The 18,686-nt window shown below is 63.9% G+C and overlaps 1 protein-coding gene across 2 annotated transcripts; it reads right to left on the bottom strand.

Moving 5' to 3' along the window:
- Positions 1-746: 746 nt before the first annotated feature.
- On the bottom strand, positions 747-17,425 carry GLI1 (GLI family zinc finger 1). 2 transcript variants are annotated; one of them, XM_032093868.1, is made up of 12 exons: positions 17,157-17,425; positions 8,636-8,839; positions 8,454-8,531; positions 8,059-8,254; positions 7,731-7,881; positions 7,142-7,243; positions 6,900-7,040; positions 6,220-6,369; positions 5,388-5,552; positions 4,802-5,050; positions 4,133-4,412; positions 747-3,514 (listed from the first exon to the last, which is right to left on the bottom strand). In XM_032093868.1, exons 2-12 carry the CDS (start codon positions 8,730-8,732, stop codon positions 1,272-1,274), a joined length of 3,852 nt encoding a protein of 1,283 aa, XP_031949759.1. In that variant the 5' UTR covers positions 8,733-8,839; positions 17,157-17,425; the 3' UTR covers positions 747-1,271. The 2 variants fall into 2 exon arrangements, with proteins under 2 accessions (XP_031949759.1, XP_031949761.1); XM_032093870.1 differs by having other exon boundaries at positions 7,142-7,240.
- Between the last annotated feature and the right edge of the window lie 1,261 nt (positions 17,426-18,686).

Below are 18,686 nucleotides of genomic sequence, written 5' to 3'. Positions count from 1 at the left end.
ATTACAGCGTGATGAGGTTCTGGGTGTGAGGGGAAACACCCTGATTTCTAGAATTGCGTTATTTTAAGCATTTTTTGGCATGGTTAATTGCGTTACTTTAACCAAAGTATGCAAGATCGCGTTAATGCAGGATTTGCTCATTAATTTTGCTATTTTAAGCAAATTTTTGCACTATTTCATTATTTTCAGCATTTTTACGCACAATGCGTTATTTGAACAAATCTTGCACATATAATTGCATTATTTTAAGCAAATGTTGCATTATTGCATTTTAAGCATTTTTTCACATCATTGTGTTATTTTAAGTACTTTTTTGCATTATTGTGTTACTTTTAGCAAATTACACAAAATGGCATAATTTCACGGAATTTTGGCATAATTAATTGCATTATTTTAAGCAATTTTCGCATCATTAATCACATGAACAGAGGACTATCAAATTGCATTACTTTAAGATAGCTGTTCCATGATTAATTACGTTATCTTAGGTAATTTTTCGCATGATTGAATTGTTTTAACCATTTTTTTGCATAATGAATAGCATTATTTGAAGCACTAATTGTACTTTAACCACTCTGGGTCACAGCAACGCCTCAGGAACAGTTCCGGATCCCTGATCCGGAGGGAGCAGAAGCTGCTGCCAGGGGGTCTCGGCCCCAGGGGACCAAGGGGGTGTCCTGTCCACCTCTCCCCAGGATGAGACCGAGCTGGGAGCCCCTCACAGGGGTGACAAACACACAGTGACAGTCCCCTGAGAAAGGGTTTAATTGGGGGGGGGTGGCACAGACAGGAGGGACAGACAGACAGACAGGTGTGAACACGATGTACAGGCACCCCCCGCGCCATCTCTGGGGACTGGAGCAAAGCTGGGGGCGCTTGCAGTCCTGACAGACTGGGATTTGGGGTGGGGGGCAGTGGGAACACCGGGATGGGGCCCCATGGTGGCCGGGGCTCTTTGGTTTCGGCATTAAGGCTGCGCGGGGACACCTTGTCCCGAGCAGGGCGGGTGGGATGCGCTCTGAGGCACTGGGATAAGGGCCCAGTAAAACCAGTTCCCCACTCCTGGAGGGTTGGGGCTGTGTCTGGGACGCAGCAACGTCTCCCTCCGGAACGAGGGTGCCACTCAGAGCCTGGAGAAGGGGGGGGCTCCAGGGGTGTTCCCCGCTTTCCCCCAGGCATGAACCTGTGTGTGGGAATGATTCCCACCTCTGCCCACCACGCTGGGGCCCCCCCGGCCGCAGAGGTGCCCACCTGAGGGCAGGTACCCCCCGTTAGGACAGCGAGTTGAGGAAGTGGCTCTCCCCTGCCAACGTGCTCAGCATGGAGCTCATGTCCCCCACTGCCATGTTGGCACCCCCAGATGAGGGCAGCAGGAGCCCCCCAGCCGGGCTGGGGGGTCCAGGCAGCGCCGTGGGGGTCTCCACATCCTCCACAATGGCAGCGAAGTCAAGGTGCGTGTTCTCCAGGTCCAGTGAGTCCAGGCTGTTGGACACCTGCTCGCCCGAGTCCAGGTAGTAACAGGAGGTGCCTTTGAGTCCCTCTGTGCCCCCGCCGTAGTGCCCGGCACCCCCGCAGCTCGCTGCCCCCTGGCCCAGCAGCTTGTGCCCACCTTTGCCCCCCTGCCCATGGGGGCCCTGGCCTGGGTAGTACAGGGGGAGGCTCCCGGGCCCCTCGGGCACAGGCCGGGTGGGGGGCAAGCGCGGCAGGCGCCGGGCACCGGTGTCCACCCCATCGCAGATGTGCCCTGGCTGTGCCAGGCCGCCTGGGTAGCTCAGGCCAGTTTGGTGACCCGGCGGTTTTGGGCCACCCGGAGGGTGCGGGACCATCTCGGGGTTGAAGCAGGGGGGGCTCAGGAGGTGCTGGGGCTCCGCCAGGCTCTGCAGATGGTCCGGTTTGGGTTGGTAACCGCAGTACCTGGGGCTGAGGTACGGCGGGGCCGGCATGGCCTGGCACTGCCTGGGCTCGCTGCCCAGCCCCACGCCAGCCGCTCCCCCCTTGGAGGGGGGCTGCTCCCCCCACATCAGCGCCTGCTGCGCCTCCACGTAGTTCCGGACCATCACTTCTTTGGTCTGCAGGGTCGGGGTCTGGGCTCTGCGGGTGCCCGGGCTGGCCATGCCCATGTACCCGCCCGGTGCTGGTCCCGCGGTGGGGTACCCGCCCGGCCCCATGTCCATGGCGTGGCTGAAGGCAGCGTGGGACGGTGGTGGCCCGGCCAGTTTGGCACTGGGGCAGGGAGCGAGTGCTGGGGTCGGCGCTGGGTATCGCTGCTCAGATTTGATCTGCAGTCGGTTAAACCGGTGCGCCCCGGGAAATCCACCGTCCTGGCACGAGCTCACCAGTTTGGGATGCTGCCCGCAGGCACTGGGATGGGGGTACTCGATGCTTTGATGGGGACAGTGTGGCCCGGACATGGCGGGAGCTGCAGCACTGACACTTTGCCGGGAGCTCATGTCCAGCGTGCCCTGGGGGGGCCCATCCCAGGGCGCCGGCACAGCCCCATTCCCATTCCCAGCAGGCAAACTGGGGAAGCGCTGGTTCATCTGGCACTGCGGGAGGGAGAACTCGGGCTGCAGCAGCCCCTCCTCCATGTCCCCATGTGTCCCCACCATGGTCCGCTGAGCACCGTAGATGCCACCCTGGAGCTCCACGCCAGTGCCCTGGCACGGGAAGCTCTCCTCAGGATAGCTCAGGTACTGATCCATCTCCAGCAGGCCGGGCTCGGGGCCGGGGCCCCCCATGCTCTCCAGGAAGACGTTCTCAGTGATGCTGGGGGGGCGTGGGGAGAAGCCGTGGCGCTGCAGGTTGGCATCAGAGCTGCCCAGGGGCTGCAGCGCTGTCCTGCCCACGCCGGGCACGCTCACGTTCCCCACGCTCTTAAACCGCTGCACCCTGGGCACGGCCGGAGGCTTGGCCACCGTCCGGGCAGGGTCACTTGCCCGTCGCACGCCGTGCCGGGGCACCAGGTGAGCAGGGACGCTGCCCGGGTAGCCGGGGTGCTCATTGGAGCTGTGCCTTCTCAACAAGCCGTTGGCGACGCAGCGAGGTCCGGCAGGCGTGGGGTAGCCCCCGGGCACGCCACCGTGGCCACCCGTGGCCGCCTGCTCCATGCTGGGCAGTGGGGTTGGCGGGGGGCCGCCCGTGGCCGCGGCGTATTTGGCCTTGAGGCGGTAGCGCTGTGCCGGGGTGAGGTTGCCCACCCCCGGCAGCCCCCCGCCGCAAACGCCGGCGTCGCTGGAGCGCCGCGACTCGTCGGGAGAGATGGGATCGTAGCCGTCCGCCGGGCACGTCCCACCGGGCATCGCTCCCGCCTCGCCGCCCGGGCACGGCCCCGCCAGGTACGGGGACACCAGGGACGAGCGGCGGCTGACGGTGTAGGCGGAGCTGACGGTGCTGGTGCCGCTGCTCCGGCGCTCGCCCAGGGCCACCAGGCCCAGTTCCGCTGCCGACAGCTCCGCGATGCGCCGGTGAGAGGCTGGGGGTGGCACTGGGAGCCCGGGCACCTCCCCGGGCAGGCCTGAGGGAGAGAAGGAGGAGTTACCCTGGGACACAGCGTGGCAACGGTGTCAGAGCAGGGAGAGGAGCCACGTCCAGAGCCAGGGATGTGGCTCTTCCATGGTTAGAGCCTGCGAGGACAGGGAGCAGGTGGCAACAAAGATGGGCAGAAGCTCATTTAGGTTGGAAAAATCATTGACTCATGGAATGGTTTGGGTTGGGAGGGATCATAAAGACCACCCAGTTCCACCCCTGCCATGGGCAGGGACACTTCCCACTATTCCAGGTTGCTCTAACCTGGCCGTGGACACTTCCAGGGATGGAGCAGCCACAGCTTCTCTGGGCAACCTGTGCCAGGACCTCCCCACCCTCACAGGGAATTCTTCCTCTCAATATCCCCTTTAAACCTGCCCTCTGGCAGTGGGAAGTCATTCCCTGTGTCCTGTCACTCCAGGCCCTTGTCCAGAGGCCCTCTCCAGCTCTCCTGCAGCCCTGTTAGGCACTGGAAGGGGCTCTAAGGTTTCCCCAGATTTTGGGGTCTACCTCTAGTGCCAGGAAGGCGCGGAAATCTCTGGCTGCCAACCAGACCTCTCCCCACACTTCCCACGGGACAGGCCCCACACCCCCACCCCGATCTCACCGGCTCCGGGGATGGGTGGCAGGTTCAGGCCCTTGGAAGCCGCCGGTTTCCTCAGCTGCTTCAGTTTGTCAATGCGGAGGTTTTCCAGTTTGTGGAGGGCCATGAGCCCTGAGGTGCCCATGGGCTCGCCGGGCACCACGTCCTCCAGCGTGGACAGGTCCTCGTAGCTGCCGCCGGCGTTTCCTGCCATCTCCACACCGCTGTCGTTGTTGGTGGTGCTGCCCAGGGGCGAGTGGTCACTGCTGCACGACGACTGCCCGCCCGGGCTGGGCTGCGGCTTCTGGGGAGAACCAGAGCATGGCCAGGGAAAGGGGTCAGGCATCCGGGACGTGCTTGGAATCATCATGAAGATTGGAAAAGCCTCTGAGATCATTGAGTCAACCCAACTATTAACCCAACGCTGCTGTGTTCACCGCTAAACCACGTCCCCAAGTGCCACATCCCGGCGTTTTTTGGGCACTTCACCAGGGATGGTAACTCCACCACTGCCTTGGGTGGAGATGAAGAAATGAAGAATGAAGAAATTTTCCCTAATATCCAACCTAAGCATCCCCATTTCCCTAATATCCAACCTAAGCTTGAGGCTGTTTTCTCTTGTCTCATCACTTGGGGATGATCCCCCACCACCACCCCCTCCCTCCCTCCACCATTATCCCCGCAGCTCCTCACCAAGGCCAGGTCAGGCACCAGGAGTTTCCCATCATCCTTCCGAGCCTCGCTAGGGCCGTTGGTGTCCTTCTCCTGTTTCATGTCCGGGGGGGCACTGGGGGTGGGCAGTGCCCGGCCCGGCCCCACATCCCCTCGGTGCTTCTTGGTGACGTGGGCATCGGGGCCGTGCACGGTCTTCACGTGCTTCCGCAGGGAGCTGGGGTCCGTGTAGCGCTTGGTGCAGCCGGGAATCTTGCACACGTACGGCTTCTGTCCGGGAAAACCACGGAGCAGGGGAGGGGGTCAGCTCCAACTAGAGCCCCCTCCCCAAAAGTAAAGTCCCCCTCTCCCAGAGAGAGCTGAGGGTGGGATTAAAGCAGGTGAATCCCCTTGGAAGGGGCACGGTGGCTGCTGGGGAGTGCTCAGGAAGGCAAAGGAGGGAGCTCCCCAGGAGCGGGGTAAAGGATCCCAGAGGGAATGGTGGTGATGAAGGAGAGCAGGGAAGGAAGGAGTTGGGGCACACAGGTGCAAAAAGCAGGGATGTGGGGCGTTCTCAGAGGACAGAACTGATCCAGGAGCACACAGGGAGCCCTGGGTGGGGCTGTACCTCGTTGGAGTGGGTGCGGTTTTGGTGCTTGGCACGGTCGGAGGCGTTGGAGAAGGCCTTGTTGCAGCCCTCGTGCTCGCACACGTAGGGTTTCTCGCCCGTGTGTGAGCGCAGGTGCGTCTTGAGGTTCTCCAGGCGGGAATAGGCTTTGTTACAGCCCTCGAACTGCAGCAGAGCAGGGTGGCACACGTCACACAGCGTCACCAGGCCCTGGACCACGTCACCCCACATCCCACACCTGTGGCACGGACACGTGTCTCACCTCCCAACACACCTGCCCTTCACCCTGGTGTTGCGCCACCACGTCATTGTGTCCCTGCCCATGGCATCCCCTCAGAGCGTCCCCACAGGGAATCCCCAAACTGGGATGGACAGCAGCACCCAGCTCCCCATCCTGACATGAACTCAGGAACGCGTTCCAAAGCACAGGACAGCGCTGGGGCAATGTGACTCTGGGGTTAGATGGGACGTTGGGAAGGAATTCCTCCCTGTGAGGGTGCTGAGGCACAGGGTGCCCAGAGCAGCTGCGGCTGCCCCTGGATCACTGGAAGTGTCCAAGGCCAGGCTGGATGGGGCTTGGAGCAAGCTGGGATAGTGGAAGGTGTTCCTGCCCATGGCAGGGGCTGGGATGAGACGAGCTTTAAGGTCCCTCCAACCCAAAACATTCCAGGATTCCACGACCCCACGGCTGTACCCACCTGCTGCCCACCCCCTTCTGCCACACCACGGACCCCGCGGCCTCCAGCTGCCACCACCCCCTCTCATGCTCTACCCTGTCCCTCCTCATTTTCTCAGCTTGCTGAGCATTTTTGAGGAATTTCTGGCATCGCACCGTGCACTTGTGAGGTTTCTCGCCCGTGTGACGCCGCATGTGCACCACCAGCATGTACTGAGCCTTGAAGGGCCTCTGCTCCCGGGAGCACGCTGCCCAGTGGCACACGAACTCCTTCTTCTCCCCATGGATGTGCTCATTGTTGATGTGCTGAGGAGGGAGAGCAGCGTCACTGGTGGCTTTGGGGAGGAGGACAAGGGACAGGGAGATACGGGAATGTCATGGGAGAAAGGGATGTAGAGGGATTGGGAGAGGACTGGGATGGCAGAAAGGGACATGGAGGGACTGGGATGGCAGGTGGAGACACCAGAGTCTGGGGGAGAACGGGTCAGATGGTGTTTGGAGGAGACAGAGAATACAAGGGATGTTTGAGGGATCCTCTGGGAGGACTGAGCAGATAGAGAGGTCAAGGTGATCTGAAGGTTGGTCAGGGGGATACAGGAGAGTTGGAAGAAGGAAATCTGGAGCAAAGGAGGGAGTCTGGAAGCATCAGTGGCTGAGGAGAACTGGGGTATGCACATGCCTCCCTTCCCAGGAGGGAATTTCCAGCATCACAGTGAGATCCCAGCGCAGGTGGTTGGGAACTGGGAGCAGGAATCATGGGCTGATCCGGGGGGATGTTGCCCGGCAGCCTGAGGGCAGCTTTTGGGGTGGGAACACCTTGGCAGCCCCTGACTCACGTGCACCAGCTGCTCCTGAGTGTCGAATTCCTTGGCACAGCCGTCCCAGTAGCAGTTGGTCTCATACACGGCCTCACACTCGGGTTTCCCATCCTCCTTCTCCAGCTCTTCTCGAACATCCAGCATGCCCAGCAAGGGGTCCTGGGGGAGCAGGGACAGGTGAGCGCTCCCAGGTACCCCACAGGAGCGGTGCTGGGCGTGTGGGATGTGAGGAGGGGGGGGTCTCATCGCCTGGGATGTACCTGGGTGCCCGTGGATGCTGGGCTGGAGATGTCACCCTCAGATCGCTCCTCTGGGAATTTGGCAGTCAGGGGGCTGCTCAGGCTCCACTCCAGCTTCAGCTGCTGCCGGGGCAGGGAAAGCGGGAAGCAGTGAGCACGGAGATGGCCAGCGGAACATGGCTTACAGGGATGGCCGGCCCACGTGGATACATCTCACACTCATGATTCCCTTCTCACAGGGATCCCCTCTCACACGGATTCCTGGCTCATATGGATCCCCTCTCACATGGATCCCCTCTCACATGGATTCCCTCTCACATGGATCTCCTCTCACACGGATCCCCTCTCACATGGATCCCCTCTCACATGGATCCCCTCTCACATGGATCTCCTCTCACATGGATCCCCTCTCACACAGATCTCCTCTCACACGGATCCCCAGCTCACATGGATCCTCGGCTCACAGGGATGTGTCTCACATGGATCCCCTCTCACACGGATCTCCTCTCACACGGATCTCCTCTCACACGGATCCCCAGCTCACAGCAATCCCCTCTGACACGGATTCCTGGCTCACACAGATCCCCCCTCACACGGATGCCCCCCGTACCTGGCAGTGTTTGAGGGCCCCACGAGCGGGTGGGTGCTGCAGCAGCCCTGGGCGCATGGGCAGCTCGTGGGAGCTGCAAGCTGGGGGAGGCGTGTACAGGTGGCCTTGGCCCTTCTGCTGCCCAGGCGGACTCTGGTACCCTAGGGATGGGCTGCAGAGAGCAGAAGGATGAGCAGGTGACACCGTCAGGAGACAGCATTGGGGTCTGCTGAGCCAGGGATCCCAACCAGCCCTCCCCCACCATCCCACGCTGCTCCTGGCTCTCCCAGCGCTCTCCAAGGTGGGAATGGGCACTCGGCTCCCAGCCGGGCTCCCACCAGGTGCCCACCTGATGGTGCTGATGGACAGGTGCCCATAGGAGCCGCCGGCGGAGGCGCAGCGGGAGTTGATGAAGGCGACCAGGGAGTTGGGAGAGGTGCGGATCACGGTCTGCAAGTCGATGCTGGAGTCGGACAGCGGGGAGATGGACAGCGCCCGCTTCTTCCCCAGCTTTCCCGCACCACGGGGTGTGGAGAACCGGGAGCCTGGGAGGGCAGAGCAGGGGGCACTGCCCTCAGCATGGTCCTGTGGGGCTGGAGACACCCCAAGGACACCCACACGGTGTTTGGAGGCTGGAGGAGTGCCCCGAGGGTGCCAGTTCGCTTCGGATTTAGAACAGGAGAGATGCTTAACTCCTCTGTGGAATCCCCCCCACCCCATGGCCCCCCAAAACCGCAGACTCACCATCACCAGGGTGTTCGGCTCCTGGTGCCAGCCCATACCCACGGTGCCCGGGCTGATGGCACACGGGGAAATCAAGTCCTGGAGGAGGGAGGACGGGTGAGGCGGGTGGGGGAGAGGGACCCCCGGAGCACCCCTGACCTCGGGGGGTGAATCGGGAGCCTGGAATCCCCACCATGACCCACCTGGTGGTCCCGGGGCGGCAGGGGCCGGTCCGTGGGGCGGGTGCAGGCAGCAGTGCTCGCTGTAGCCGGCGGCCGGGGGTCCCGCGGGGTCGAACATGTCGCGGTGGGGCCCGGGGGTGTCTCAGGGGCGCATCGGGGCAGCGGCGGGGCCCGGGGGGCTGCGGGGCCCGGGGGGCTGCGGGGCTCGGGGGGCGGCGTGGGGACCTGGGGGGGGGAATAGGTTGGGTTTGGCCGCCAGGGGGCGCCGCAGCACGCGGGACCCCCCTCCCCGGGAGTGGTTTTAAACTAAAACAGGGGAGATTTGGGGGTATTGGGAAGAAGTTCCTCCCTGTGAGGGTGCTGAGGCCCTGGCACAGGGTGCCCAGAGAAGCTGTGGCTGCCCCTGGATCCCTGGAAGTGTCCAGGGCCAGGTTGGACGGGGCTTGGAGCAACCTGGGATAGTGGAAAGTGTCCCTGCCTATGGTGAGGGGGTGGAACGTGACTTTAAGGTCCCTTCCAACCCAAATCATTCCGGAGTTCTGGGATTCTATGAAATGGAAAAGCGAAGCACAGCCAGAACCATTCCCGGGCCAAGGACCAGAGCGAGCTCCCTACTCTTCCCTTCCCAGGGATTCTCCAGCATCTGCAGGTCCCACCCAGCCCTGCCTTGCCCGTGGGTCCCCACCCTGCCCGCGGGTCCCCACCCTGCCCTGTCCCACCCACGCATCGCGCCCCTGCCACGGGGCTCAGCCCAGCCCACCGTGGATCCCTGCCTGTGGGGTCTTGCCCTGAGCCTGGTCCCGCCCCCATCCAGGGCCACCGTTCTGTCCCCAGTCCATCCCAACCCCCTGGTCACCATCCTGTCCCCCAACTCCATTCCCACTCACGATCCTTGTCCTGCCCCCCAACTCCATCTCCACCCAGAGCCACCATCCTGCGCCCACCCATTCCCACCCCCACGGTCCCTGTCCTGGCCCAAGACCCCCGAGTGCTGACATGAAGGACAGGAGCAGGAGAAGCCACCACAGGATGAGGCAGATGTGGGTGGCGCTGGGAACAAGGGCTCCTTCCCCCTCAGCTTCGCCCTTTGAGACGCAGGGAATCGCCCCAAACAAGGGGTCTGGGGGAGTGGGAGCCCCTCACCCCGCTGGGAAAAGTGCTGGGCTGCGTTTGGAGCGGGGGGGGCGAGGGGGGCAGCAATTCTTCCGCATGAGTTGCCCCTTTGAAAGCTCGTCTAGGGGCTTTGTGAGAGTGTCAGGCAGGAAGAATGGAGGGGGGGGGGCAGCGGGGCAGGCAGAGGGGAGGGGGCTGCCCGGGAAGGTGGTGGGACTGGGGGGGGAAAGGGGAAAGAGAGATGAGGAGGAAACAGGGGGCAGAGAAGGGGGGCTCTCACCTGCCCCCTGGGCCTGGGCCTCGCACGACAGTTTGGGGATTGCTCCCCACCCTGCCAGGGCTAAAGAGGTTTGCAAGCCCCCCCCTCCAAAGTTTGTGGGGTTGTGGGGTGACCCCAGCCCCGCAGCCCTCTGTGCACGCCTCTGCTCACGTGTGTGTGCACACAAACGCACACACGGATGCACGACGCGACTCACCAGAGAGGTGCACCTGGGAGGTGATGGGGGGCTTGGGGTTCAGCGAACCCCCACCTCCCCCTCTCCACAACCACCACCTGAGACCCCCGGTCGCCCTGGTGACCATCAGTGACCAGCAGTCCTGGAGCACAGGTTCACACACCTGCAGAGCGGCCACCCCGTGCAGTCACATGGCACCTGTGTGACACCAGCACACCCAGAGAGGACACGAACGGCCACAGGAACACACACAGAGCTCGGTGTGCACAGGTGAACACGCTCGGCACACAGAGCATCACAGCGTGACTAAAGCTCATTCTCCCACTAGCCCAGCTTGCTCCAAGCCCCATCCAAACTGGCCTGGAACATTTCCAGGGCTGGGCACACGTGGGCACACGGAGCACACACATGTGCCCAGCATGTCACCGCACACGGGGAACACACAGGTGTAGCACAGGTCACACCCACCTCAGCACCCGCCTTGTTTTCACACTGCCTCCCTGCCTGGGGCTGTGTCCCCCCTTTTTCCCCCTGCAGCACCCCCTGTGCCAGCTCTGGGGGGCTCTGGTCCCCAGCTCCACCGAGGTGCAGCAGCAGCGTGAGGGTCCCGCTGTGCCGAGGCAGCGCTGGGTGCGAGTGGGGAGGGGTTTGGTGAGCAGAGCCAGCCTGGCAAGGTGGCTGCCAGGTGGCTGCCAGGTGGGTGCCAGGTGGCATTTCCCCAATCCCCCACATCCCACCTCTGGGCACCAGCACACGACAAGAGGCGGCTATGCACCACCACAAACACCCCAAAAACACCGGCCCCAGCCACAGGACGCTCCCCTCAACCCATGGGGTCCACAGGGGCTCCCCAAACCCCGGTGGCCCCCCGAGCCGAGGAGGCTGGATGGGGCCGGGAACGCTGGGAGCCAATGGGAAGCAATGGGAAGCAACGGGAAGCAATGGGAACCATCCGGCGTCTCGCCCACCGCCGCGCTCGCCTCCCCCGCCGGCCGCACACCGCCGCGGCCCACCCAAGTAGCAGCCTTTGGGCATAAATTTGAGAGCCAGGCGCAGGCGGGATGAGGGGAATCTTCCCTCGCTCTCCTCCTGCCAAGAAACTCAAACTGAAACACATTCCTGCTCCTCTCTGCCAAGAAAACCAGGAGCGCAGCCAGCGGCGGGAGCTCTCGGAGCAGGGCTGGCTCCAGACGCCGAAACGCGGCGCGGGAGGGGGTCAGGGCTGGCCGCCCCCCTCCCCCCCAGCTCCTCGCCTTTTATTTCCTGCAAACACATCTAAAATCTGTCATCTGGCTCCAGTTTCCTGAGGACACTGGGGAACGGGGCCGGGGGGAGAGCAAAGGAGATGGAGGAGAAGGCAGAGAGAGAGAAAGGGGACGGAGAGAGCTTACAGGGTGGGGCGTCGGGATGGTGACACCGAGGGGTGGTGGGGGCAGAGAGACCCCAATACCGATGGATGGTGGAGCAGAGATGGTGCAAAGGTGGGAGACAGACGGGCACTGACGGAGCGGGGAGACCAGAAGAGGAGGAGAAGGAGGAGGAGAAGGCTGCAACCCCCACCCCACCTCCCCACGATGGGGCAAACCCCCACCCCGGCACCCCATAACGGGGCGGACCCCCACCCCAGCACTCCAGTGCACCCTGTGATGGGGCAGAGCCCCACTCCAGCTCCCCCTGATGGGACAGACCCCAGAACTCCCCGACCCGGCAGACCACTACTTCAGCACCCCACGATGGGCAGACCCCCACCCCAGCTCCCCACCGCACCCTGGACGGGGCAGACCCCCACTCCAGCACCCCAAGGCAGTGCAGACCCCCACCCCAGCTCCCACGTGCACCGGGAACGCTCCCCCCAGCCCGCAGCGGTGGGTGCAGGGGTGGTGCCGCAGTGGGTGCAGCAGGGCGGCTGCCACCCAGCCCAGCCCCCGGGGGTGACGGGGGGTCCCTGTGCCCCCAGCCCCGGCAGGGTTAACCGGCCCGGAGCCCCACTGTGGAGGAATGTGATGTCAGGGCTGGATTAGCCCCCGCGATCCCACAGCCCGGCCGCGCTGAGCTGTGTGTGGCACAATCCATCAGCCGCCGGCACAGCCCCCGGCGTGGGGGGCCGGGGGGGCCCGGGGGGGGCTGCGTGCGTGGGGCAGCCGCGCTGCTGTCAGCGCCTGTGTGAACACACGTGTTTTCGGTGTGTTTGCGTGTGTGCACGCGGATTTGGGGCTATGCGGGAATGGTTTTTTGGGGACAACACCAGGGTGGTGATGGTGGGGAGTGGTGGGAGCAGAGACATCCCAAAATCGAGGGGTGGTGGGAGAAGAGACACCCCAAAAGTGATGGGTGGTGGAGCTGGGATGGTGGGAAGGAGGGAGGGGGACAGATGCAGGCACTGATGTCCCTGGGAATGTAGGGACACAGGGATGTGTGTCCATGTGCTCGTGTGGGATGTGCACAAGTGCATGTGGGGAGCTACAACACCTGATGGGGGCCCCAGTCGCCCCAAATCCTCACTCAGGGAGGAGCAAGGCAGGGCCAGAGCAGAGAGAACAAGCAGACAGAGGGAAGGGTGCGGTGCTGTGACAGGGGCCAGGGTGGGGACACACCCTAGGAGAACCCTGTGTACCCTTTTATCGGGAGAGCCGGGGTCTGTGCCGGGGTGGGCAAACCCCTGAGCCCACCACGGGCACCCCAACAGCCCCAAGCCACCTAACCCTAACCCCGACCCTAACGCTGGGCTGCAATTCTCCCGGCTGGCCTTCGACCAGATCTCTCCTGGATCTGCCAGGAGCCAACGCTCCTTGTGCCAGCAGCAGTTTGGGACCGTGGGGACACATCCCAGCTGCCGGCCAGGGCAGAGGGTCTGGCAGGGTCACCCCGATCCCCTCTTATGCTGCATAGCCACAGTGAAGACCTGGAGATTCCCGATGGAACGAGCCTCTTTTCTCTGCCCTAGGAGCCCAGCCCGTGCTGGGAGCTGCTTCCCCTGACCCCAAAAGTTTCTGGGCTCTGCCTCCAGCAGAAGCGACGTGTGGAACCCCCGCCTGCCGCCCCCGACCCCCCCCGTTAGGCCGGGCTTTAGGGCCAGCCCCAGCCCCTCCGCATGGGGCAGCTAATCTGCCCAGGACCGCGGCTCCACAAAGCGCATCGCTTCAGGTTCAGGGGGTCTGAAAGGGGACGACTCAGGGTCATGATCCCATGCTGGTGGGGGCTGCCAAGCTCGTTCCAAGGTGGTCCCTGGCCTGGAAAAGCTGAGGCAGGGAAGAACCAGCTTAACACTGGGGACAGGGGATGTTTATGCTGGTGAGGAGGGAAAGGTGCTGACACATCCCCACCAGGACAGCCTTGGGACATCCCCCACTCCATCCTCCCTCTCCCAGCCCTGTCACACATCCTTATTCCCCACCCAATCCCAAAATTCTTCCCTGCCCTTTGCACCACTCCCAGGGAGGATCAGAAATCCCTCCCCAGTCCACCCACCCCTCCAGGTGTCCCCCAGCACCCCAATGCCACATCTCAGGGGGCAAAACCATCTACCCCTCTCTCCCACGTGCACCCACACCCACCCAGGGCCATGCACCGACACGTCTCTGGACACGTTAACACACGCTGACATACGTGTGCTTCAGGAAAGGGAAGGCAGGCAGCCTGGTCCCGCGGATCAGGGATAACCCACGGAGGGGGCTGCAGACTCCCTGGAAAGCCGGGATTCCCAGCCCTCCACCACAGCACAGCTGCTCGGGAAGCCGTGGCAGGGCTGGGGGGGCTCCATAGGTGGTCCCCGGGCAGGCGGGCGACCCTCGCTGACGTTGTTTGCTTTGGCCCCCAGCACACGCTACCCCCAAATCACTCCCCTAAAGCCACTTCCCCGGCCCGCACCTTCACCAGGCTGGAGGCTGGGTGGGGGCAAGGTTTTGGGGTGGAGGTAAGGGGGGCACACACACGGCAGCAGCTGCTGTAAGGAATTTTTATGCTTCCCTCTTCCTCCCCGGCGCTGGAGGAACATGTGGGACCCATAAAAGCCCAGCTCTGAGTCACGGCTGTGGAGCCCCTGGCAGGCACCACTCCTTCCCATGGCATCAAGCACCATCCCATCCCAGCACGGGGGGCTGGGGACATCCTGAACATCCGAGGGGTCGAAGGTCAGACACGGCAAGCAGTGAAATCCATCCTCCCACCGCAGGCAGGGGATTGACACTGAGCCTGTTCCTACCCCAACAACTCCATCCTGCAGGATTTCTCCGGAGATGGGAACAGGAGGATGTGCAGGACGCAGAAGGGACTCTGGCACCGGCTAAAGGATGGGATATACAACACGAATCCTGTTAGTCTGTGGAATTGCCTGTGGCTTGACACGCTGAGCACGGAGCAAGGCAGCACCCTTGGGGTTTTAGGGAGCTTCTTAGGGCAGGAGACCCCTCTGTCTGCTGGGATGTGGCAGTGTAAGTGCTCTCAGGCTGTTCCCAAACTCCCCAGCCATCCTTTGCCTGCTGGAATACATTTGTCTCTCCTGAAGTATCTGCCACGAGTGGTAGTGGTGGCTTGTTCCTTGGCTGGAGACCTGCTCTGTTCCCACACAACAACTCCATCCTCTCTAGGATGTCCTCTGCCATCCCGGGGGCACCAGCCAGAGCTCTGCTCCCCTAAACCCTGGCCAGGACTTGCACAGTGGGGTTCTAACATCTGGAAACATCCCCCCAACCTCACCCTGGATGCAGCGGAGCTGAAACCCGACTCTGTTTTGCCACTTGTTCCCACTCCAAGGCAGCTCTTTCATTTTATTTTATCAGCTGTTCACCTTGTCCTGCAGCTTCCCAAGGGTTTGGATGTGCCATAAGGATTGGGGTGAACTCGCCGTGTTCCTGTGGGAACCCTCAGCCTCATGATGGACCAGGCCATCCATCCAACTCCTGGCCCTGAACAGGGGACAACTGAAATCCCACCGTGTGCCTGGGAGTGGCATCCAAACACTTTTTGAAGTGTGCCCACGTGAATGTGTGTGCAGGAGGGAACCTGTGCAGGGGTGAGGACGCGTGTGCAGTGGTTGGAAGGGTGGCAAGAGTGAGGATAACGGGCTGGCACTGCGGCTGGAGCTGCAGGATGTCCCCGACAGCATCCCAGTTGCACTGGAGGAAGGGCCCTCACGTCTCCCAGCCCGCCCGCCCTTGGAATCATGGAATCATTAAGGTTGGAAAAGCCCTCTAAGATCATCGAATCCAACCATTAACCCAGCATCGACATGGCCACCACTGACCCACGTCCCCAAGTGCCACATCCACGTGATTTTTGAACAGTTTCAGGGATGGTCACTCCACCACTGTCCTGGGCAGCCTGCACCAGTGCCTGACCACCCTTCCAGAGAAGGAATTTTCCCTAATATCCAATCGAAACCTCCTGTGGTGCGAGTTCCCAGGTTCTGGACAGCAAGGCACGGGTCCCACCCGGAGCCAGAGCTCCACACCCGCCTCTCCACAGGCTGTCCCGCCCGGACGGCGCGTCACAAGGTGTCCGTGCTGACTCACTCCGGGATGGAAACTTCCCTACTCCAGGGAGATCCTCGCAGCTCAGCCAGCTCCAGCACGGAGTTTATTCCACCACCTCCCACCGCACCGGCCCTGGGGGCCCGGAGACACCCGGCTCCCAACCTGCCCTTGGTTTTGTGATGGAAAAGACCCTGAAATATGGGGGAGATGAGGATCCCCCCAAGGAACCATCCCCTGTCCCGCGCGGAGGCAGCCTCTGCCTCAGCTGGACGCACAGCAGGAAAACTGGAAAGCTTTCCTAGGTCTGAATTTCTGAAGAAGAAACTTCATCCAGCTGCGTCCTCCTCCCTTCCCCCAAAACCCAGTGCCCACCCGCATCCATCAGCTCAGGTTTGGCACACGCAGCAGAGCGGGAGGAAACTCATGGAATCAGGGTGTTCAACAGCATCTGCCAGGTCCCCAAATCGCTTCCAGGGCTGGGAGCAGGACCTCAGCTGTGGCTGGAGTATCCAGTAGTTTCCCAGTCCCCAAACACAGCGTTGGAATGCCACAGCCATTCCTCAGCCGCATTCTCTCTGTCCTCACCATCCTCCCAGGAGAGGCTGCAGCCCCCAGACTGCCACCGCAGTGCTGGGTGTCCCCCAAATTCCACAGCCATCGCTCAGCTCCGTCCTCTCCATCCTCTCCATCCCCATCCTCTTGGGAGAAGTGCAGCCCCCACGGCGTCCCCGCAGCGCCGAGTGCCATCACACGGCCTGGCAGGACATCAGGGGACTGGGAGCACCCATTATCCCCGCGCCAACCCCTCGGAGCCGTGCCAGGGCCCCGGGAACAGCGGGTGCTGCTGGTGGGGTCCATCCGGCTGCTCTGGCCCTGCGGCCACCCCCGTGCCCTGCCAAAGCTCCTGGGTGCGGAGGCCCACGAGGCGAGTGCTGGAGCACCGTGGACACCCCGGCCGGTGGGATACGAGGCTCAGGGTGGCCAGGGGCTGGCAGGGTGGGTGGCACAGCTGGCACAGCCCCTCGGGACAGTCCTGCGGCTGCTGCGTCACCGGGGCCGGGACAGCAACTTCCACTTGGTTGCTGCTCCCACTCCAACACCCCCAATCCAGGCAGAGCCGGCAGCACCCAGTAGCACCCAGTAGCACTCAGCAGCGCCCAGCAGCCCCCAGCCCCGAACCAGCCTCCCTTCCGCGGGCTGCGAGCGGCTCCGCCGGCCCGGTGCGGCCGTCCCAGCCCACCCACACACCGACCCACCCTCCCACCCACCGGGCGCTCAAAGCGCGGCGGGAGCGTGCGGGCGTGGGCGGGAGCACGAGGGGACGTGACGGGGCACGCGTGGGGCCGATCCCCTCTGCCCGCCCCGCGTGGCCGGTCCCCCCACGCCGGGAGCCCCGGTGGAAGTCCCGGTTCCCCCGCGGAGCCCACGGGACGGCCCGCAGAGGGATCGGCGCCATCCCGGGAACGAGGATCCCGCGGCCCGGACCCGCCCGACGGCTCCTACCTCCGGGGGGGCTCCGAGCGGCCCCCGGAGGGGCGGCGGCTCCGGCAGCTCCGCGTCCCCCGTTCCCCCGGTGGCGGCGGCGGTGGTTCGGTCTGGGAGAGAAGCGGCACATCCAGGGGGGACGGCGGCGGCCGCCAGGATGGGGCGGGACGGGACGGCGCCCCCCGCACTCCCCCGGCCCGCCCCGGGCGCCCGGAGTAAGTTACCGGAGCCCCGCGGGGGCGGCGGATCCCGGCGGGTCCCGCTCCGCCAACTGCGGCGGCGGCGGCGCCGATCGCGCTCGGGACGGAGACCCCGGCCGGGAGCGGCGGCCCCGAAAACCCGGGCTGGATCCGGGACACGCACGGCCCCGCGCCCGCGCGCACCCCCCACGCGCGCACCGGTCCCGCGCGCTCACGGCCGCCAGGCCCCCACGCGTGTCCGCGCGCTCGCGCGGGTGTCCAGCGGGTCCCGCACGCTCGCGGCCGCGGGCACCCACGCGTGTCCGCGCACCCACGGGGGTCCCGCATAGCCGCGGGTCCCGCACACGGGGCCCCGCGCGTTGCGTGGGCACACGGTAGCGCACACGCACAGAGGTGGGGACACGCGTGGGCACCTGTGCGCGCGGACACGGGGCGCTGGCAGCGGGCGTGTGTGTGGGGACCCCTGTGCACGCGCAGCTGTGCCCACTCGGGTGAGGGATCACGAGCGCGCGTGTAAGAGTGCACGCGGCGCACACGCGCGTGTGCAAGCGTGGGCACAGCTCTCGCACGGTTACACGCGGGGGACACAGCCCACGCACGCGTGGGGGGAACACTCTCCAGCCCTCACACACACACGCACAGGGGGCACAGCCCACGGACACGCAGGGGGGCACAGCCACCAGCCCACAGGCACGAGGGGGGAACAGCTCGGGCACACGCGGGGGACACAGCCCGTTTACACGCACACGTGGTGGGCACAGCCCAAGCACACGGACACGCGGGGACACAGCCCACACAGGCGCGCACACGGCGAGCCCAGCCCACCCACAAGCGGAGTCGCAGCCCTCAGGCCACGCACACGCGGGTGTCGCAGCCCGTTTACACACACCAGCAGGGGACACAGCCCGCACACAAACACGCGCGGGTCGCTCAGCCCAAGCACAGGTGGAGACAATCCCCCCATCCCACCCACTCGCAGACGCGGGAGGCACAGCCCGTGTACACGCAGGGGAGACAGCCACGAGCCCACGCACACTCAAGGGGCACAGCCGCGCGCTAGCAAGGGGAAAATAGCACGCACACGCGGGGGGACACAGCCCACGCGGGGTCACACTCCCAGCCCGCGCACACGCGGGGAACGCAGCACGCGCTCTCAGGAGGCACAGCCACGCACCCGCGGGTCGCACCCTGGGGTCGCACCCTGGGGTCACACCCTTCAGCCCACGCACGCTCGTGGGACACATCCCCCACCCCGGGGGTCCCGGCCGGTCCCGTGCGGGGGTCGGGGCTGAACCGGGGGGAGCGCGCGGCGGGGCAGCGCCCCCTGGTGGCGGCGGGCGGAGCCCGT

The sequence above is a fragment of the Corvus moneduloides genome, chromosome 30 (assembly GCF_009650955.1).
Source record: "Corvus moneduloides isolate bCorMon1 chromosome 30, bCorMon1.pri, whole genome shotgun sequence".
Classification (NCBI taxonomy): Eukaryota; Metazoa; Chordata; class Aves; order Passeriformes; family Corvidae; genus Corvus; species Corvus moneduloides.
This window is presented reverse-complemented; position numbering and strand designations above follow the sequence as displayed.